Source organism: Frieseomelitta varia, unplaced genomic scaffold, assembly GCF_011392965.1.
Source record: "Frieseomelitta varia isolate USP_RPSP 00005682 unplaced genomic scaffold, Fvar_1.2 scaffold_681, whole genome shotgun sequence".
NCBI lineage: Eukaryota > Metazoa > Arthropoda > Insecta > Hymenoptera > Apidae > Frieseomelitta > Frieseomelitta varia.
This window is the reverse complement of record NW_025110458.1, coordinates 24,787-43,130: the sequence shown is the minus strand read 5'-3', so window position 1 is coordinate 43,130 and position 18,344 is coordinate 24,787. Positions and strand designations below refer to the sequence as shown.

The following is an 18,344-nucleotide window of genomic DNA, read 5'->3' as shown; positions in this document are numbered from 1 at the left end:
TGAATTACAGTTGAATATTCTTCTATTCAGACAAAAGAGGCAAAGATAAACGAGAGAGGAATAAATCGCCAGGTGAATCTGGCGGAAGAGGAATAAATCTTACATCTAATTGGCACGAGTGTCAATTGCCAAGTATGTTACATCCGATTCCTCAAGACGTCCAACAGCCAAATTGGCACGATTTCGTGCAAGATCAATTAAAAGAACATCGGATTGCCCGCATCCGCGAAGATATTGTCGACAGGGCAGTCGCAATTGCGTTTGAAAGATATTGTTTGAAGAAGAAATTGTTCGAGTTCAGCGGTGAATGTTGCCGTGTGGCCTGGCTACGGTTGTTCAATGCGAGTATTCAAATGCCTATCTAGATCTTTCTAATTTCGTCATTTACTGTCTCTCTTTTTCTTTTCAGTGGGTGTTTGCCAGGTTGGATCCTTGTTGGAAGCAGGATACAACTGGAAGGATGATGCATTTGATGGTCGACGCTGAACCCCATCCTTCGCCCATCGATTCTTGGATATTTGGAAACGTGTCGCAGATTTTTGTCCAAAAGTCGCAAGCATTTATTTCTGAATTTCCATTGGTAGCTGCTACAAAGCCATTGAACAACCATGCAGCAAAACTCGTGCAAGAACAAACAAAATCAAGATCGCGTATCAAGGAAAAATTAAAAGAAAAGAAGGAAAAAGGGACAGTGAACTTAGAACCGAAACCGAAACTGAGACCACATGGAGTAGTCGACGAGAGCAAAACAGCAAATGGTTACTCTAAAACGAACAATTGTTCTTCGTTCGTGCATGAGCAACGTAATGTAGACTTATCAGTGGAAAGAAAGAAAGATCGTTTCGATAAAAGGAATAAAGCTGATTTATTTCCGAAGATAATGAAAAGAAAAGAAGGTGATAACAATAGCAATAGTAAGAAGCAACAAGAAATAAAAAATGCTCGCCGATCGTCGAAGAATCTGAAGTAAGATGAAAGTCTTACTATGGAAAAAAGAAGCAGCAGCAGCAGCAACAACGATACCACCGTTGCCTCGACAAATCTCAGATAGATAAAGTTAGTTGAAATTTTACAAAAGGAGAGAAAAGTGGATCGAATTGGAAGTTTCACTGTTGTTTCATAAAAGCTCGAGACTTTCGAACAACAAAAAAAAAAAAATTAAAACTTCGTAAAACAATCGTATCATTTTGCAGGATAAAGATCTCGTGTACAATTTCATCAGAACGCAACGAACGTCTCGACTGAAACAAGTGAAACAACGAAATAAATATTTGCTCGTTATTAAGATAAGTTAAGAATCAAGTTAGGATCACAAGTTCGGATCAAGTTGAACGATATGCTCAAAAAAGAAAAAACGATATGTAACTTGGAACGAATAAAAATTATATTTGTTGCGACAAATTTTGCAAAACAAATACTAAATGTATGAATGAATTTAAATGAATATGAACCGATCAAAGGAGAAAGATGAAATACATATCAAATACAATGTTTATTTCCTGTCTCTCAACTTCCGCCACATTTCTTTCTAAGCAAACAATATTCAACAATGTATCAAATATAAAAAAAATTAAATACGTGCGCGTACGCGCGCTCATGCATATAACTCTCTTTCCATTTCAATCTCCTCCTTTCTCTCTACTTCACACGCACACATACAATGTCTTTAACGAAGTACAAAATATACGTAATAGCGTCTTGTACTTTGATTACTCCTACGTAATCAATAGAATCACAAACAACGGGCTTCTTTCTTTTTTTCAAATTTCTTTATTGTTGTTGTAACAGGCGCAGAGAGAACGTTCGACTTTCAACTGCTCTTAATCCATGAAATTTGCGTCCAACTATTTTACAATCCAAGTTTGAATGCGATGCTCCATTCAACGTCTCAACTTTCTATATCTTATATCAGTTTTCTAAATACTTTGATACCCGTACAAAGATTATCTTGAAATTCTAACGCTGATCAGTCTTATAAAGTCACATACGGATGATCCTACGCACTTTTTTCCTTTTCTCTTTCAATGCAATCGTTTTTAAATTTCGTTTTTAATAAAATATTAAATAATTTCGTTTTTAATAAAATATTAAGCATATTTTATTAAAAATAACATAAATTTACAAGATAATGATGATGATGATGATGATGATGATGATTGATGATGATGATGATGATGATAAACCGACAATAAGATATCGTAAATAAATTATTCCTCAACTTTGTCGATATTGCGAATATTGCATGTATAATCAATAAAATAATAAAATATCGTACGGATTCGTATTTTGCGTCAATCGTAATTTTTTTTATTTTTTTACTTTTTTATGTATCGCAATATTTTCAGAAATCGATACCTAAGAATTTTAAAACTTCCCATAAAAGAAGAAGATCACACTGAAACATTGAAAATTGAAATATTCAAAAATGAGACTATACACATACACTATAAATATATAAAAAAGATAGATGCATAAATATATCAACTGACGATTAATATAAGTAAAAGATGTTACATCGTAGAAGGAAACTCTAGAAATCTGTTTGCGTCAATATTTTTAGATGTCCATTGGTACTTTTGAAACTATGCATCTATTCTTATTACTATATTTTCACAGTTTAACTGTTATTGTTCTTGCTACTCTAATCAAGAAAACTTGATTTTAATTTTACCGCATTGTTACGTAGAAACGCAGGAAAACTACTGTTACAAGTCTTATACGAATCATTTCTTCGTTGAACGAAGATAAAGTTTGCATCTCCTAAGAGAGAATGTCTCCCTACGCGAATCTAGAAGTTTACATCGCAAAATGTTTTCAAATTTCACAAAAGAACTATTCTAATTTGCAGCACTGATTGATCGGATATGTTAATTCTCGCGTATAGAAAAAAAGAACAACAGTGTTTAAAACGAATTGCAAACGCCAAGAGATATTCAAAATCTAGAAATCGTAACGTAAAGAAACGATCTGCGAATCCTTTTATCTTTAGCTTTACTATCACAATTGTCAAAACGCCTTTCGTATTCCACCCTTTCCCGCCTCTCCGTCTTCTCTTTACATTCACAGTTTATTCTCCTCACAACATTGCTTCCTTTCGTTATAGCTACCTCTAAATAAAATATATCGCAAAGTATACGCGGCGTATCAGAAAAACTGATTTGCTCACTTTGCATGGAAAGTAAAAATACGGCCACATCACGGCCTACATATAACTAGAAAATAGCTTGGAATAATCACATTTATCAAGACAATCAATCAATGGCTCTCGAGATGTCGCGGGATTCGTTTATTGTGTCTGCTGATACGATCTGTACAGTTTTTTCTTCTCCAAAGTAAAGTCTTTGCTGATCATAATGGTACCTCCCCGCGTCAGGTTTCTGAAAAGAAAAAGCAAAACAAATTAACAAACAGGTTTCTTTTGAGTTTCTTTTAAGTTTATATCGTTCGTTAACGAGTGCTGCTCGACTCACTTCAGAAACTGAGGCAACAGTATGTGCCAGGACGTGTGATCCTGTTTCAAAGTCAAATAAATTTCAAACGTAGACACTGTGTTAGGGTCGCATTGTATCTTGGACAGTTTCCTGCACACGCTGTCGGTCTCAAAACTAATGAACAAGGTACAACCTCTGTAATGAAAATATTACAATCTTTATGGTACAACCTCTGTAATGAAAATATTACAATCTTTATGGTACAATCATTATTGAAAAGAAGCGAGAGAACAATTGTCAAATCAGCTCAAGTTGACAACAACAGTTTACCTTAGACCACAAGGTTCATTTTCGGCCATGCTAAGTACAGTTTTAGCTATTCTAGGTAAGAGGTCGTCTGGCAGCAAAACCTCCCCGCATGCTAACTGCGCGTGTTTCGCTCTCCTCAGTTCAACTTCCACTCGTTTTGCTAGAGCCTGGCAAGCCCCGTCAAATTCTTCAGCCACAATTTCGGCTGATATGCAAAATACACAATTCGTTAATTACGATTATCTTTACTCCAACCAATAATTATCATTATAATTATAATTATCGCTATCGTGTTGGAGAGTCTGACGAGCTCTGTCAAATTCTTCAGCTACATCTCGTCTCTGATTCCAATTAACACATTCACGACTGATAACGTAATTTACGTCATTTCAAATTCTTCAACTGAATGCCGGTAACGCAGTTCTACATCATTTTAAATTTGTTAACTGAGTGCAATGTACATTTTACATTTTAAAATTGGCGCTCCTGCCAGTCGTAAAGCTTAGATAACAGCCGATGGTTGGAATACAATTTTCATTTCAATATTATAAATATATCTGTATCATAATAAATGTAATCTCATAAATATATGGACATTCAATAAGGAAGTGAACAATAATGCAATTATCCAAACTGTAATAATATCGCTGATTGTAGTTAGCAGTATCAAGTATACGAAGTGAACACGTGATAATACTTGTTATTACGTGTTCGCTTAACAGGTAAGAAGAAATTGATTATTCATCTCCTTTTTTTCATCAAAATTGTCCTTATTTCAATTTTTTATTAGGTTGCATATTATATTCTATTTGTACATTAATTATTTAAAAGAAACCCTTACTATTGAAGAAGATGATAATTTTGTGAGTAACGGATGCGTTTATTAATTTTGAGTCGTTCGAAACGATAGCTGGACACGGATGATCCGCAAATTTCAAACAAAGAAATATCAAACTAATAAGAAGCGATAAGGAGTCTGATACTTCTATCGATAATCTCTCGCGTACTCATGTCAGTCACAGACTTTTGGAAATTATGTTTGCGTGCAGCCAAGCGTCTCACCCTACAATCGCCGGTCGCGAATGTGTTAATTTGCAAAATAATCATATGTAAAACAATCCGTTGATTACGATTATCGTTCCTTGCAACAACTGACTAGAATTATAATTATCGCTATTGTTGTTCAACGTTATTATAAAATACTTGTGCTGCGTGCCTCTAACAATTTAGAGACGCGTTCAACTGGCTACGTTTACTAATCGCGCATGCGTCTAGAGAACATTTTCGTGTATATGCAGGTCGAGTGTACGGCGTACGTGCCGGCCGGCTTCATCGACAACCAACTTTGAACAGCGACAACTTGTTCGAAACTAAACTGTTCCGCGCAACATTATTGCTTGCTTGTCACTTTATCATTAAATAAATATATTTCCTCTTTTTCTTTCGGAAAAGAAAAATACAAAAAAAGAAAAAAAAAGGAAAAATTTTGCTCAATTGCGTAAGCAATTATCCGCCTCGCATTTCAGGTGATGCAACATTAACGATCGAACGGTTATTCAAGTGTGACTTGAATCGTTCGTCCATTCGTTTATTCTGTGAAAAGTCAGCTGATCTGGAAAATCAGCTGAAGCAATTTCGATCGGTTGCCATCGGCTGTTGTCCGCGTACGTGAGACATGACACAGTTAAAGCAACTGAAAGGAAAGCAGTGTCTGCATCGGCTCGCTTGAATAATGATCGAAGAATAAAACAAAGACTGTACCTCTCGTATTATTAAAATTCACATTCACGGGACACGGTAGAACTTCCATCTTCGAGAGATGTTACGCACAAATAAAGGCAGTAGCGCGCGCGCGCGCCTACACACAAAATATATATGTACACACAGAGAGAGAGAGAGAGAGACAGAGAAAGTGAAAGAGTGAAAAACACGCAGTCAGTCACGGATAGACACGGAACGACTGTGTAATGTCACAACACCGCCTTCTTGTAACGCGTAACTAATAGGCAGATTATATTTCTTTAGCGTTGGAAATATGTATATTGCAAGTTTCGTGATGATTTTCTATTCTCAATGGGGATTCTTTTGTTTTTTTTTTTTTTTTTACAAGTTTTTTCTACAGCAGAACGAAGTCACTTTGGTCACTTTGGACGATCGTTCAAATAGCACAACTGCAGCACCGGCAACAGTCCTTTCTCTTTAACTTTCACTGGGAGCCTACGGTCACCGTACAGTGACAGAAACATAAAACAGTCGTACTTATACGCTGCACCGAGACAACTGATTTGCCGATCTACGATGACGCGGCTTCTATACTAACGTTCCCCTCCCACCGTCATTTTTCCCTTCCACCGCTCCTCGACAGACCGCCTAGCAACACCAGCTACGTGACGTTTCGCACTGCACCCGCTTCGGCTGTCTCCGTTTCCCGTCGTTCGGTTATCTTCGGTTTCGGTAATGCCGCTTTCCTTCGACATCTCTCCCGATCGGGGAACGAACGACCTAAACAGCCCGTTTCAACATAATTCCAACAATAGTTTACTGACGTTCCCGATGTTACCATCCTTCTTTTCTTTATTTCATTCCGTTTTCTTTCTCCAATTCCTGTCATCTCCTTGAGCGATTATTATAGTTTTTCTTTTTTTTGTTGCCTATGCGTTACGATCGTCGCTGATTCGTTGATAGTTAGTTTACATTCGGCTGATCGTAAAATTAGTTTCATTCTATCTGATCGCCGTTGTATCTATCTTGTAATTACTTTGGATTAATTATCACTTACCCCACATGTACACGTGCACGCGCACGCTTGACAAGTTTGCTTTTCAATGTTTTTCTACAAGCAAAATCAATTGTCCGATAAGTAGCTTTAATCGTTCTTTTATCCAATTTTTTTTAATTTACATTTACATGTAGATACGTTACATATGTAGATATGTACTCACAGCATGCGCGCGCCTATGTATATATATTCTGTTCAGATACTTTTCTTCTTTATCGTCTATCTTTAAGGTAGGTCGTCAATATCGTTTTTTCTTTTTTTTCCTGTATTGGCAATGTATGTCTATCTTTGTAAGCACACATATATAGAACAAATATTTTATTATCTTTAATTCTTACATCTCTATGTGAAATAAAACTGGCATCGATGTTTGTAAATGATTCTCTAGAACGAAAATCATACATACATAATTCGTAAGTATAAGTATTCTAGATTTTTCGATAATGTGTGTAAGTATGCGTGCACGTATGCACGTGCATATGTATAAAATGTACGTATCCTCGAGTATAAAACCAAGTTAACTAGTTACCAATGTATTTCACATAATTTTGTACAAAAAACATTGTTATTGTTTTTGATATTATGAAATCAAAGTGAAGAAGCAAAATCGTTATTCTATTTTTTTTTTAATGTTTAATGTCCAAAATATACGTTATCGCGCCAATGATTAGGAAAAATTTACGTAAATCACTCAATATATCAAGACGAAAAATAACATGCAACGAATGTAATAAATACGATGAATATATATAATAAACTGTTTATTGGTAAAAATGAAAGTAATAAAAAACTTATCCTTTTACTTGTTCATTTCATTTTTTCGTTAATTTATGTTTACATACGTGTGTCAAAAATAAAACTGTTTAAGCCAAAATATCAACAAAATATGGTTTGTCAATTGATGTTTCTCATTTCAAATGGAGCGATGAAAAAGAACAATGTGAATTTAGTTATTGTATCTTGTATGAAGAAATCGTGAAAGCTTTATCAAACTCCAGGTCATTAATATAGTCCTGCGTTTGTTTTTCATCGCGACATTTTATCTCGTTGTAATAAAATCTTTGAATTAACATCTTTTAATTCTTTTACTTTTTGTAAGTAAAGAATAAAACAAAATACACGCACGCGATATTTAAATACAGCGATACACTTACAATTAGTTATATTTCAAATACTTTGTTCTTGTTGCCGCCTTACTCTTTATCTAGTCTCTGTAAAAATAGAATTGACAACATAAGCGATATGATTCTTTTTCTATCACACTTATATACACTTGGCGATTATAATTCTAGCGCGCGCGCGCGCGCGCGTGTGTGTGTGTGTGTACATTTTATTTCCGTGCATATGTGTATACATTTTATTTCCATGTTTCTTGACGGATAATTTTAAGTAATTTAACTTATATACATTGTATGTATAATGCGTATAAGTGTGTACATAATACCTGTTTGTTTGCAATGTCGATGGCAAAATGTAGTGGCAAGATAGCTACATATGTATTTGTGTTGTGTATACAGAGTATCCCGCAAATAATGATGCCGGGCAGCAGGTGATTCCATGTCAAAAAATGATTCGAAAAGGAAGAACAAAATGTTTTTGCTGAAACAATGAAATGAAATTGAGTTTGAAGGTTTATCGAGTATACTTGAATTTAGCTGATTCTAAATGTGACAGGAAAAAATAATTAAACAGGTGCGGAAATAAGTAAAGAATGTAAAATAAAATTTTTTGCAGAATGCTTCGTTTTCGAGAAAATCGAATTTGAAAATTTGTCAGGCACGCGTGTACCAAGGTAATTTTTAATGAAACATAGTCGAAGCCTATTTTCTTGAGAATGACACCTGAAACGAAAACATTTTATTCACTATTCACTTATTTTTACTCATAGAATAAGTGAATATCCTCGTGTCGATTAGTTGCGCCTGTTCACTACGAAATTAACTAACTTCAAGTATACTTGGCAAATTTTTATACTCGACTTTCTCGGGAAAAAAGAGTTTAACGAACAAATTTTATTCTTTCTTTTTGACCCCTTTTTTCCAAGTAGAATCACCTCTTACTCGGTAGTACCATTAGTTGCAGGACACCCTGTATATTGGTAGAAGAATATTTAATTCGAAGCGAACAATAAAACATAGCTTCTTCGATTCATTTTTCGTATGATGTAATGCCGATGAGGATTGCCTAGATTTTGATCATTGGCTAAGGATAGAATAGACTTGTTACGAAGTGGAACTTTAGGTCTCAGGTGTTCTGAATTACCGACCTCGAAAGAAATCAAAGTGTTTTATTTTCTCATTATAGATATAAGAATTACACTCAATTTAGATCTGTCATCGAAAAATTCTTATTTGCTGAATATTCTCAGCAAGAAAGAGTAACTGAGTAACTGATTGTGAGAGAATGAGAGCTATTAGCTGTTTTCATATACAATTACGATCTATTTTTGCTCAATATATCCAATTTATATAAATTAGATAGTATATTTTCATCAAAAAGACATGTGCAACAGATATTATTTTATTTAACTTTTACGTAAAACGAAGGGGTTTTTCTGAGCGTTTGTTTTTTTATTCTATCCAATTGATTTTAACTTGAATCTCACTTATTTTGCATTTCTTTTCATCAACATCGCCGCTAAATCTAGTCACTAAAGAACTGCTTGCATGCAGATGATGCTGTCATCTAAGCATCCCTTAGTCTAGAATTGAAAGAATAAAGACACAAAGACATAAAGACACAAATTTCGACAGATGGTAGCACCTTCTCAATTGTGTAGTGCGCGCACAGCTTTTCTTTACCGACTGGACCAGTGGTGTAACGTCGATTGAAAGAAAAAAAAAGGATGAAAACAAATAGCGGCAAACCAAGTGAAATTCAATTTGAAATCAATTGGAAAAGCAAGAGCTCGACAATTTATTGTACATAAAGTTTAAATAAAATAATACTTGTATTTTTATGTTAATTACCATAATATTATCAATTAAAAGAAGTAAACCTCCACTATATTATTGCGTGCCAAGAATGGATATAGTGCAGTATAACAAACAACACGCGACAAAACAGAAACAGTAATTTCATCGTTTTGCCGCTACGTGGCACTAACGTGGTTCAATCTCTATGAATCGATCAAACCTCATCTACAAAGAAAAACTGGGAAGTATTATTCGTTTTATTGCGTTTTTAAAACTGGGTCTTTGCTTCGTAAAATCATTGAGGGACGCAGTGAAGCAAAAGAAAATCGTACGAAATGAAAAAGCACACAAAATTTCAAGAAATTTCTCACTAAACAAAATGTCAAACGTCTCGCTGACCGACTGGAAATTTTCATACGCATCGAGGCATGTATGTCAATCTTTCCCAAGGTCACTCGACTTCCAGTTTGTGCCGAGAGAATCGTCCCCTGATCAACGCCCTCTATTGAGCATCGTTTGTTTCAGTGAGTTTGATTAAATGGAGAGTGTCGACGCTGTCGCGTCGTGACGTGTAGTTCACAATTTTTGAATCGCCAGTTGCAACAGAATGGAATACTTTAAAAGCAGCTTGAAGTCCGTCTTGGGTTCTGCATCTGTGGAGAACGAGCCATCAGGCGCTGACACGGTATTTCAAACTTCTCAGCTTGTCTTATGTTTTCCTCCTTTTCCCTCCTGCGCTGCAACACATGGTAGCCGCGCAACAATGACAGCGTTTATATTAGAAAAATAAGAATTAAACCCCCTTAAACTTTTTGCAACACATTTTATCTTCGTGTCTTTTGCGGCCCTTCGTTTCTGTACTCGCATTCTTATTAAAATTATCACGCGATACAGGTAGAGCGACTGGTGGACAGATTACAGTCGTCGACGTTGTTGAACGACAGACGAGATGCTTGTCGAGCGCTCAAAGCTCTTTCACGCACATATCGCGTCGAGGTAGGAGCCCAGGGTATGGACGCATTGCGACAGATTTTAGAAATGGATAGAACTGACTGCGAGATCATTGGTTTGGCCCTTGATACACTTTGCAACATAACAAGTCCCAAAACGTTCGACGAGGAAGGTAAAGAGATACGTGTGTGCATGAATTAGTTTCGTTTTTTTGATGAACAATGCACGCATGTGTATTTTATGTCATATTGATGAATTATGATTCATTCTCATTTGTTTCTTTCTCCTTTCGATTACTTTATCCTTTTATTTAAAAAATGAAAAATTATCTGCAGCAAAAAATTTGGTTCAATTGCATTTTGAACAATATTTCATTAGCAAACCCCAGGAATTTCGAAAAGAAGATTATAAAGCTTCCAAAGAGGCGGAGAAAAATAATAAATCAGAGTGGATGGTATATAATTCAATAACATGATGTGAAACATCAAGTATTGCGCATACATTATTCATTATATATAATAATACGAAAGAAATTTTTGGGACAACCTAATCCAATTAATCTTGTAAAATGTAAATTTCACTCTTACTTTCATGTGAATATTACTTTCAGTGGATAAACATGGACCCAACAACAAAGTAGGAGAGCAATTCACGGAAATATTCATCAAAAATGCAGATAGCGTTGGATTAGTTCTGGCGCTTTTAGAAGAATTTGAATTCAAAGTCAGGTGGCCAGCGATAAAGTTACTGATGCATTTGTCAACTAACAGATTAAAGGATATTCAAGAAATAATCTTAGTCAGTCCCATGGGTGTTTCTAAACTGATGGATCTCCTCGGTGATAGCAGAGAAGTCATACGTAACGATGTACATTTTCATTGAAATGTTGTGCGTAAGCGTCAGTAATTTCGTTTATGTACAATAATTCACAATTATATTTTATGACGTCACAGGTCTTGTTACTTCTTATTCAGTTAACGAAAGGCAATGCAAATATTCAGAAAATTGTCGCGTTTGAAAATGCATTTGACCGCATTTTCGATGTCATCGCACAAGAGGGCAATGTAGAAGGTGGTATTGTCGTGGAAGATTGTTTGTTGTTAATGTTAAATCTTCTAAGGGGTAATATAAGTAATCAGAATTTTTTTAAAGAAGGTACGTACATATATTTTACTACGTCGACTGTGACGTAACGTAAATAGTACAATGTTATTATCACTTGTTATTTTAGGTAGTTATATTCAAAAATTAACGCCAATGTTTCAAATATCGTCCGAACATGACGATAATCCCCTAAGCACATGGAGCCCACAAAAGGTATCGAATGTTCATTGTATGGTTCAAGTGATTCGGGCATTAGTGGCACCGAGTGGACCTGCCCAGGTAATTTCCCAGATATATAAATATACAACATATAAAAGCCGATCTTTTTCACATTATTTCGTGTGTATGTAAAGGCAGTATCAAATTGTCAACGGATTATGAGAGCTTGTGGTCTTCTACAAGCTCTTTGCAACATATTGATGGCTAGTGGCGTACCTGCAGATGTATTGACTGAAACCATTAATACAGTGGCTGAGGTTATTAGGGGAAATTCCAGTAACCAAGAATTTTTGGCTGAAGTAATGGCACCCAGCAATCCTCCTAGGTATCTTCGCGTCATATATCACGTATTTCAAATACCATTGATTCATCATATTAATACATTTAAACATTTTTTATGTCATTTGTTTAGGCCAGCGATCGTTGTCTTACTCATGTCCATGGTAAACGAAAAACAATCGTTCGCTTTGAGATGTTCCGTTCTCTACTGTTTCCAATGTTTTTTGTATAAGAATGAAATGGGCCAGAGTCAGCTTATTCAGACTTTGTTACCCCAGGGAAACGAAGTGCCATCGTTAACGACAGGTTTGTAGAAAACTATCCTCGTTCATTTGTTCTGTAAATTTTCTCTCCGTGGTATTTCGACGTGTTTCGAACCAGAAATATCTTACGAACGTAATATTGCTAGGACAGTTGTTATGTGGAGGTTTATTTTCCTCGGATTCTTTGTCAAATTGGTTTTCCGCCGTGGCACTGTCCTATGCATTGATCGAGGACAACACGCAGAAGGAACAACTGTTGCGCGTGCTACTCGCAACAAATATCGGAAAGCCGCCAGTGACGTTAATGCAACAATGCGTCATGCTACTGCAACAGGGCAGTAAAGCACAGTGCAAATTAGGTCTCCTAATATTACTTTGCAGATGGACTGCGCACTGTCTAGCTGCTGTTAAATCATTCCTGCTTATCGATTCGTCTATAGCTTATTTAACAGCTTTATTGTCGTCGCAAGAGAATAACGATGATTTGCAAGAGACATTGTTGCAAAGTATGTGCGCCATGCTTATTGGATTGTGCGTGCATTTCAATGACAACAGTATTTCTAATTATACAAAGGTAATACCATGAGATTAAACACAATTAAAGAAGAAGTAGAACATATTTTGCACGAATACTCCATGCCAACGATTATACGGCTATATTTTCTCTTTTACCTTTTAGGAAAAGCTATGTAATTTAATCGAAAATAGAATCGGATTAGAAAGGTTTCAAGATGCTATTGGTGGCCTTGCTAGACACGAGGTGTACTCTAGAACTTTAAAACATCCTCAACCTTCAGCAAAGAATCCTTCGGAACTTTTACTAGACCATGAATTTTGTAGACTATCGAAAACGTTAGAAGGTGATTTTTATTCGTATTTATGATCCCCCTTTCTTCGCTTTATATAAAAGTTACGATTTTGTGTATTTTATAGGAGTGATTATAAAGTCGGTTCTGGATGGAAGTAGCTTGCATCAAAAAAACGAGATCGCGACACCGATATTGCCAGACTCTGTTTTGATAACTCAATATAAAGACGTCATTCGAGAACAAAGTTCTCAGATACAAAAGCTAAACCAACTCACGGAATCACTTGTCAAAGAAAAGAACGAACTTGAAGTATAGTATATAATACACATGATCATAAGTATTGCTCTATAATTTTAATAAAATAGTGTTTGATAATTGATATGGTATTTTATATGATGCAGGCGCAAGTACATGATCTTCGATCATCAATCAGTCACTTGAAGGATCAAAATTTGGTTTTACGCGCGGCACAGACGAACTTGATGCCGGAAGAAAGTGACTCGATCAACGTCACGACCAACGAAGGTTGCACAAAAGAGGCGGAGAAATATAAAACTGTGATTACAGAGTTGGAAATTCGTTTAGTAGAATACGCTTCGATGGTAAAGAAATACGAAACTGACTTTGAACGTAAATTGAAAGAGAAGTCCGAGGAACTAGAGAAATTGAAGAAAGACCAAGAAGATCTTTTGGAACTTTTAGCAGAGGACGAAAGTAAAATTATGCGCTACGAGGAAAAATTGGCTGCATTAGGTGAGAAGGTACGCGAAGGTGATTTTGTTGAAATATCACTCGTTGAATAATCACTCGGATATAAGGTAGTAAGTTTTAACATTTGTTCTTTCCATTTAGATCGAGACAGATGAAAGTTCGATTGAATTGGATACCGACGATCAAGCAGAATGCAATAATTCCGTCGAACGTATTGACCGATTGATATCACCTTAAAAATTCAGAACGATATTATAACAGAGTAATTTATATAACTATAAAATAACGCAGTCAAAAAGAGATTCTTATTTATAATATAATATTTTTATTGCCGTTTCCTAGTTGTCCAAAATATTGATAAATCAATGTATTGTGATAATACGATAAATTATAAATACTATCAGTTAGAGATATCGGATTTATTTGTATTCATACATACGTTGTTTTTTATATTAGCAAGAATTTAAATAAACGCTAAAAACGCGACACAGAAATTCGTCGACTACAATAACTTACTTAAATTGATATTTTAATGCTAATTCAATTTACATTTCAATTATAATATGATAATAAAAATAAAAATTCTAATATTCCATGAAATTAACTTTTAATCTGTATATTCTGTTAAATTAAATACTATTTACATATCTTTTAATAAAAGTGTCATATTTTTAATATATTCTCATATATTATTATACAACTACTATAAAATATATCTTTCTATTTATGTTTGTAATTTAAATCCCTAATCTATAAGTTAGATTCTCGTTGCTTAATAACTGCTTGTACACACTTTGCCATTGTTTGCGAAGCACGAGATATCGCATCGGTCATGAAAAATTGATCCAATGTCTCTTGTTTAACTTCTAATGGATTGGAGGATAAGCAACCTGGTACTTGCTAAAAAAAAAAAAAAAACAAGAAAAAGGTAAAACAAGTATAGAACTATTAAAATATTATTTATGCTTACTTACCTTTGACAATTCCAATGCCTGAGCAAAGTAGTTAGCTGATTCTACGACACCGTATCTAACTAAATGCGGCGCTATTTCTTCCAATCTAGATCTCACTTCAGCCAAGTCGTCATAAGGTAAACGAACTCCGCAAATCTGAAAGTATTATTTTGTTAATTCTCTTTTCGCTCTTGCGTTTTTTAGTTTTCTCTTATAAACGCGTGTTAAGTTCAATCAATTACTTCGGAAAGTGCCCGTATAATCTTCCAATCCGGTCGTGCCATACCCGGTGGTGTGATTGCAGCGCAAGTTTGTTGCGAACGACCTTCCGTATTTACGTATGTCGCAACCTTTTCAGTATACGCAGCTCCGGGGAGTATAACATCGGCAATCGAAGCTCCCTCGTCACCGTGGCTACCTAAATCGTTAATCGAATTTGTTGATCGTGTTTAACCATTGTTGCTACTATAAAATAACGATTTTTATGTACCTATGTATATAATGCATGTATTTGGAAAGTCTTCTCTCTTGATATTTGCATCGTCAGCTCCTAGTAAAAAGAGAACTTTTGGTTGTTGTTCTTTAACTTCCTCGACGGTCGATGAATAACCCACGTCCAAAGCCGCCACTTGTGACGCTCTTGTGTGAAGAATATTTAGTACCTTCCACTCTTCAGGAGCCTATTGAGGAATATATATACAGATATTACATGCATATATTATATGCATATTAATAATATATATAAAACACAACAAATTTTAATCACTTTTCCCTTACTTTCGTATTTTCTCCCAAAGCTTGAGCCAACAATTGCGTCTCAGACAAAATTTTTGCACCATCTTTTCTCGTTAGTTGATCAACGCCCAAGATGATTAAAGGCTTTTTAGCTGATTTCAGAGTGTTCGAAAATGAATGAGTACCGTTTCTTAACTGTGTTACGATATCTGCAGATTGACCTAAATGCTAATATTCAAATGAATTAATTGAATTTTGAATCAACAACAACGAAAAGAAAGTGTAAATATATCACCAAAGTGTTATCAGGTTTTATACTTACTTCATAATCATAAGTTAAATCTACGTTCGGACCAATTAGACCAATGGTCTGTTCACCATGAATGTATCCTTTCCTTAAGCGGGTATTCACCAATGGTGCTTCATACCTCGGATTTGTACCGATCAATAACACAACGTCGGCCTCTTCCACAGCAGCAATTGTGTTGTTTAATACATAATTACTTCTTATATCAATACCAGCACCTTCTTTTGGAAAGCTTTGTTCCGTTGCAAGAACCTCACCACCAAGCCTATTTACTAAATCTTTCAAAGCTACGAGAGCCTCGGCATCAACTAATTTTCCAGCAATCGCAGCACATTTATTTGGAGCTATATCCTGAATAGCTCGGGCAGCTAACAAAGAGCATATTATCTTGATGTTACAAGAAATGCCAGATTTTGAAGAAAGGCAAAAGAGAGCATAAGGATTGATATTTTGAAATATAAACGCGACATACTTGCTACGAGGGCATCTTCCCATTCAACAGCCTCTAACTTTCCATTAATCTTTATCATAGGAGTTATAAGTCGCTGACGCTTTAATCCATCACAAGAGAATCGTGCTTTATCAGACAACCACTCTTCGTTTATTTCCTGCGTAGTGTCAAAAATCATTAGACATATATTTGATCAACAATTATCGCGTTAACAGTACCTCATTTACTCTTGGCAAAATTCGCAAAACTTCATTCGTTCTATGTGATATCACTATGTTACTGCCAACAGCGTCAAGAACATCAATACTATCTGTACGTCGTGTCTCCCATGGGCGAGCAACAAAAGCATATGGTTTACTCGTTAATGCTCCTACAGGACACAAGTCGATTATGTTGCCAGATAATTCAGATAGAAACATTTTTTCTACGTACGTTCCTACCTGTTAAGAGATAACATATCAGGATATAATTTCAAGACAACAGTCCAAATAAAGCAAGACATGATATAAAAGTACTTTTCTTTGAACATACTTGCATATCATTTCCACGGCCTGTGGTTCCTAAATCATCAATACCAGCCACTTCCGATGCAAAACGGATGCACCTTGTGCAATGAATGCAGCGTGTCATGATTGTTTTTATTAGAGGACCAATATCTTTGTCTTCCACTGCACGTTTACCAGTATAGTTGATGTCAACAAATCGGCTTCGATCACTACCAAACGCCATACTTTGATCTTGTAAATCGCATTCACCACCTTGATCACAGATGGGACAATCCAAGGGATGATTTACCAATAGAAATTCCATAACACCTTCTCGAGCTTTACGAGTTAAATCCGAATTAGTTTTTACTCTCCATCCTTTCATCACTGGCATGGCGCAAGCTGCAACAGGCTGAATATTTATGTGATATAGATTACAAATAATATAATTACATAAACACACATAGTATAAAAATATTTAATCCATTACGTATGCATACAGATGTACATATACGTAATTATAATAAAATCAATTAATATAAATACTTTTATTTGTTTTTCAATTTCCACAAGACACATTCTGCAATTTCCTGCCACAGCTAAACGTTCGTGGTAACAAAATCTTGGAATCTCTACTCCTACTTTGGCAGCTGCCTAAACATACAAAAACGCAGACGTTTAAACTTTAAAGTACATTTTTATCATTGAATATCTTGCTTGTCAAGTTATAAGATACAAAATTAAGATGCAAGCTACACTTTGTACCTGCAGAACGGTTGTTCCTGGTGGAACCTGAACTGGCTTATCATCTATGAATACTTCTACTAATTCTTGCTGTAACTTCGACGACGTTATATGCAACCTTGCAACAGGGATTCTACCATTCTGTAGTCCTGCGGTCAACTTTATCACAGGTAATCTCAACATTTTGGTCCGACTATCCCGTTACGCGTTGAGGTTACGCTGTTATGTAAGAAAATGTCACAGTTTCAAACTTCCAACAACAAACATAATAACCTGATTTAATCTAGATAACGTAATGATCAATAAAATATTTGTATTTTTCTTAATAACTGTTAAATGGACATGTCAAGCATAAAGATAACAAAGATACTTTATTATCATAGAATGCGAAATATAAATTATGTGTCAATTCATATTATGATATATGAAAAATTACCAAATGTCCGGCCGTTCCACGAAACTTCTCCCAAAACTTCGGAACGCCTAGAACGGATGATCTACAAGATCAATCCAAAATAGAATTCACCATAAACAACGCGCATATTCAAGTGCATATTGGCAGACCGTGTGACACGTCCTTTGCGACATCTGCTAGAAAAAATTAATTTGATATAAATAGTCTGTCGTCTAATTACGTACGTTGTATTTAAAAAATAACGTTGTAATTAAAAAATAATCTTCACGCCTGCACTCAAATGTATATAATGTACGTATATAATAGATATATTGTATGCATATGTTGCATCGTCTTTCATTTAATTCTCAAAGAAATGAAACAATCAAATATATGAATCAATTAATAAACAAATTTGCAGATTTTGTAAAAGGAGAAGAAGACAATGTGAAATTAATAGATTTTTTTGCAAACAAGTACAGAAAATTGTAGGGAAAGAGAAATA

At 35.2% G+C, this 18,344-nt stretch overlaps 3 protein-coding genes and 1 pseudogene across 7 annotated transcripts; 2 read left to right on the top strand and 2 right to left on the bottom strand.

Annotated features, from left to right (window-relative positions):
• Positions 1-3: 3 nt before the first annotated feature.
• Positions 4-1,606, top strand: LOC122535195 (annotated as a pseudogene).
• A 1,370-nt stretch (positions 1,607-2,976) lies between these two features.
• On the bottom strand, positions 2,977-6,541 carry LOC122535205 (protein charybde-like). 2 transcript variants are annotated; one of them, XM_043666540.1, is made up of 4 exons: positions 6,520-6,541; positions 3,762-3,945; positions 3,471-3,626; positions 2,977-3,377 (listed from the first exon to the last, which is right to left on the bottom strand). In XM_043666540.1, the coding sequence occupies exons 1-4, from the start codon at positions 6,524-6,526 to the stop codon at positions 3,287-3,289; spliced, it is 438 nt and encodes a 145-aa protein (XP_043522475.1). In that variant the 5' UTR covers positions 6,527-6,541; the 3' UTR covers positions 2,977-3,286. The 2 variants fall into 2 exon arrangements, with proteins under 2 accessions (XP_043522475.1, XP_043522474.1); XM_043666539.1 differs by lacking the exon at positions 6,520-6,541 and adding an exon at positions 5,502-6,038.
• Positions 6,542-9,612: 3,071 nt separating this feature from the next.
• LOC122535199 (general vesicular transport factor p115) lies at positions 9,613-14,078 on the top strand. 4 transcript variants are annotated; one of them, XM_043666528.1, is made up of 13 exons: positions 9,620-9,864; positions 9,960-10,119; positions 10,329-10,557; positions 10,996-11,252; positions 11,339-11,540; positions 11,617-11,768; positions 11,843-12,033; positions 12,121-12,293; positions 12,397-12,824; positions 12,930-13,110; positions 13,184-13,368; positions 13,461-13,820; positions 13,912-14,078. In XM_043666528.1, the coding sequence occupies exons 2-13, from the start codon at positions 10,042-10,044 to the stop codon at positions 14,005-14,007; spliced, it is 2,532 nt and encodes an 843-aa protein (XP_043522463.1). In that variant the 5' UTR covers positions 9,620-9,864; positions 9,960-10,041; the 3' UTR covers positions 14,008-14,078. The 4 variants fall into 4 exon arrangements, with proteins under 4 accessions (XP_043522465.1, XP_043522464.1, XP_043522463.1 ...); XM_043666530.1 differs by having other exon boundaries at positions 9,613-10,119; positions 13,461-13,812; XM_043666529.1 differs by having other exon boundaries at positions 9,613-10,119; positions 13,461-13,830.
• Positions 14,079-14,444: 366 nt separating this feature from the next.
• On the bottom strand, positions 14,445-18,023 carry LOC122535201 (NADH-ubiquinone oxidoreductase 75 kDa subunit, mitochondrial). The gene is made up of 12 exons (XM_043666532.1): positions 17,882-18,023; positions 17,467-17,664; positions 17,248-17,355; positions 16,748-17,113; positions 16,435-16,656; positions 16,238-16,373; positions 15,781-16,133; positions 15,501-15,686; positions 15,214-15,403; positions 14,966-15,141; positions 14,745-14,879; positions 14,445-14,670 (listed from the first exon to the last, which is right to left on the bottom strand). The coding sequence occupies exons 2-12, from the start codon at positions 17,626-17,628 to the stop codon at positions 14,521-14,523; spliced, it is 2,184 nt and encodes a 727-aa protein (XP_043522467.1). The 5' UTR covers positions 17,629-17,664; positions 17,882-18,023; the 3' UTR covers positions 14,445-14,520.
• Between the last annotated feature and the right edge of the window lie 321 nt (positions 18,024-18,344).

Bases quoted from the DNA above. Each gene is read 5' to 3' on its own strand.
- LOC122535201 (XM_043666532.1), bottom strand. From the start codon at position 17,628: ATGTTGAGATTACCTGTGATAAAGTTGACCGCAGGACTACAGAATGGT. The intron at 17,114-17,247 runs GTATTTATATTA...ATAAATATTCAG, and splicing joins AAATTGAAAAACAAATAAAA to CCTGTTGCAGCTTGCGCCAT. The intron at 15,404-15,500 runs GTAAGGGAAAAG...ATTCCTCAATAG, and splicing joins CTTTGGGAGAAAATACGAAA to GCTCCTGAAGAGTGGAAGGT.
- LOC122535205 (XM_043666539.1), bottom strand. From the start codon at position 5,550: ATGGAAGTTCTACCGTGTCCCGTGAATGTGAATTTTAATAATACGAGA. The intron at 3,946-5,501 runs GTACAGTCTTTG...TTTGCATATCAG, and splicing joins GAATTTTAATAATACGAGAG to CCGAAATTGTGGCTGAAGAA. The intron at 3,378-3,470 runs GTGAGTCGAGCA...TTTTCTTTTCAG, and splicing joins CTGTTGCCTCAGTTTCTGAA to AAACCTGACGCGGGGAGGTA.
- LOC122535199 (XM_043666528.1), top strand. From the start codon at position 10,042: ATGGAATACTTTAAAAGCAGCTTGAAGTCCGTCTTGGGTTCTGCATCT. The intron at 12,825-12,929 runs GTAATACCATGA...TTTACCTTTTAG, and splicing joins GTATTTCTAATTATACAAAG to GAAAAGCTATGTAATTTAAT. The intron at 13,111-13,183 runs GTGATTTTTATT...TGTATTTTATAG, and splicing joins ACTATCGAAAACGTTAGAAG to GAGTGATTATAAAGTCGGTT.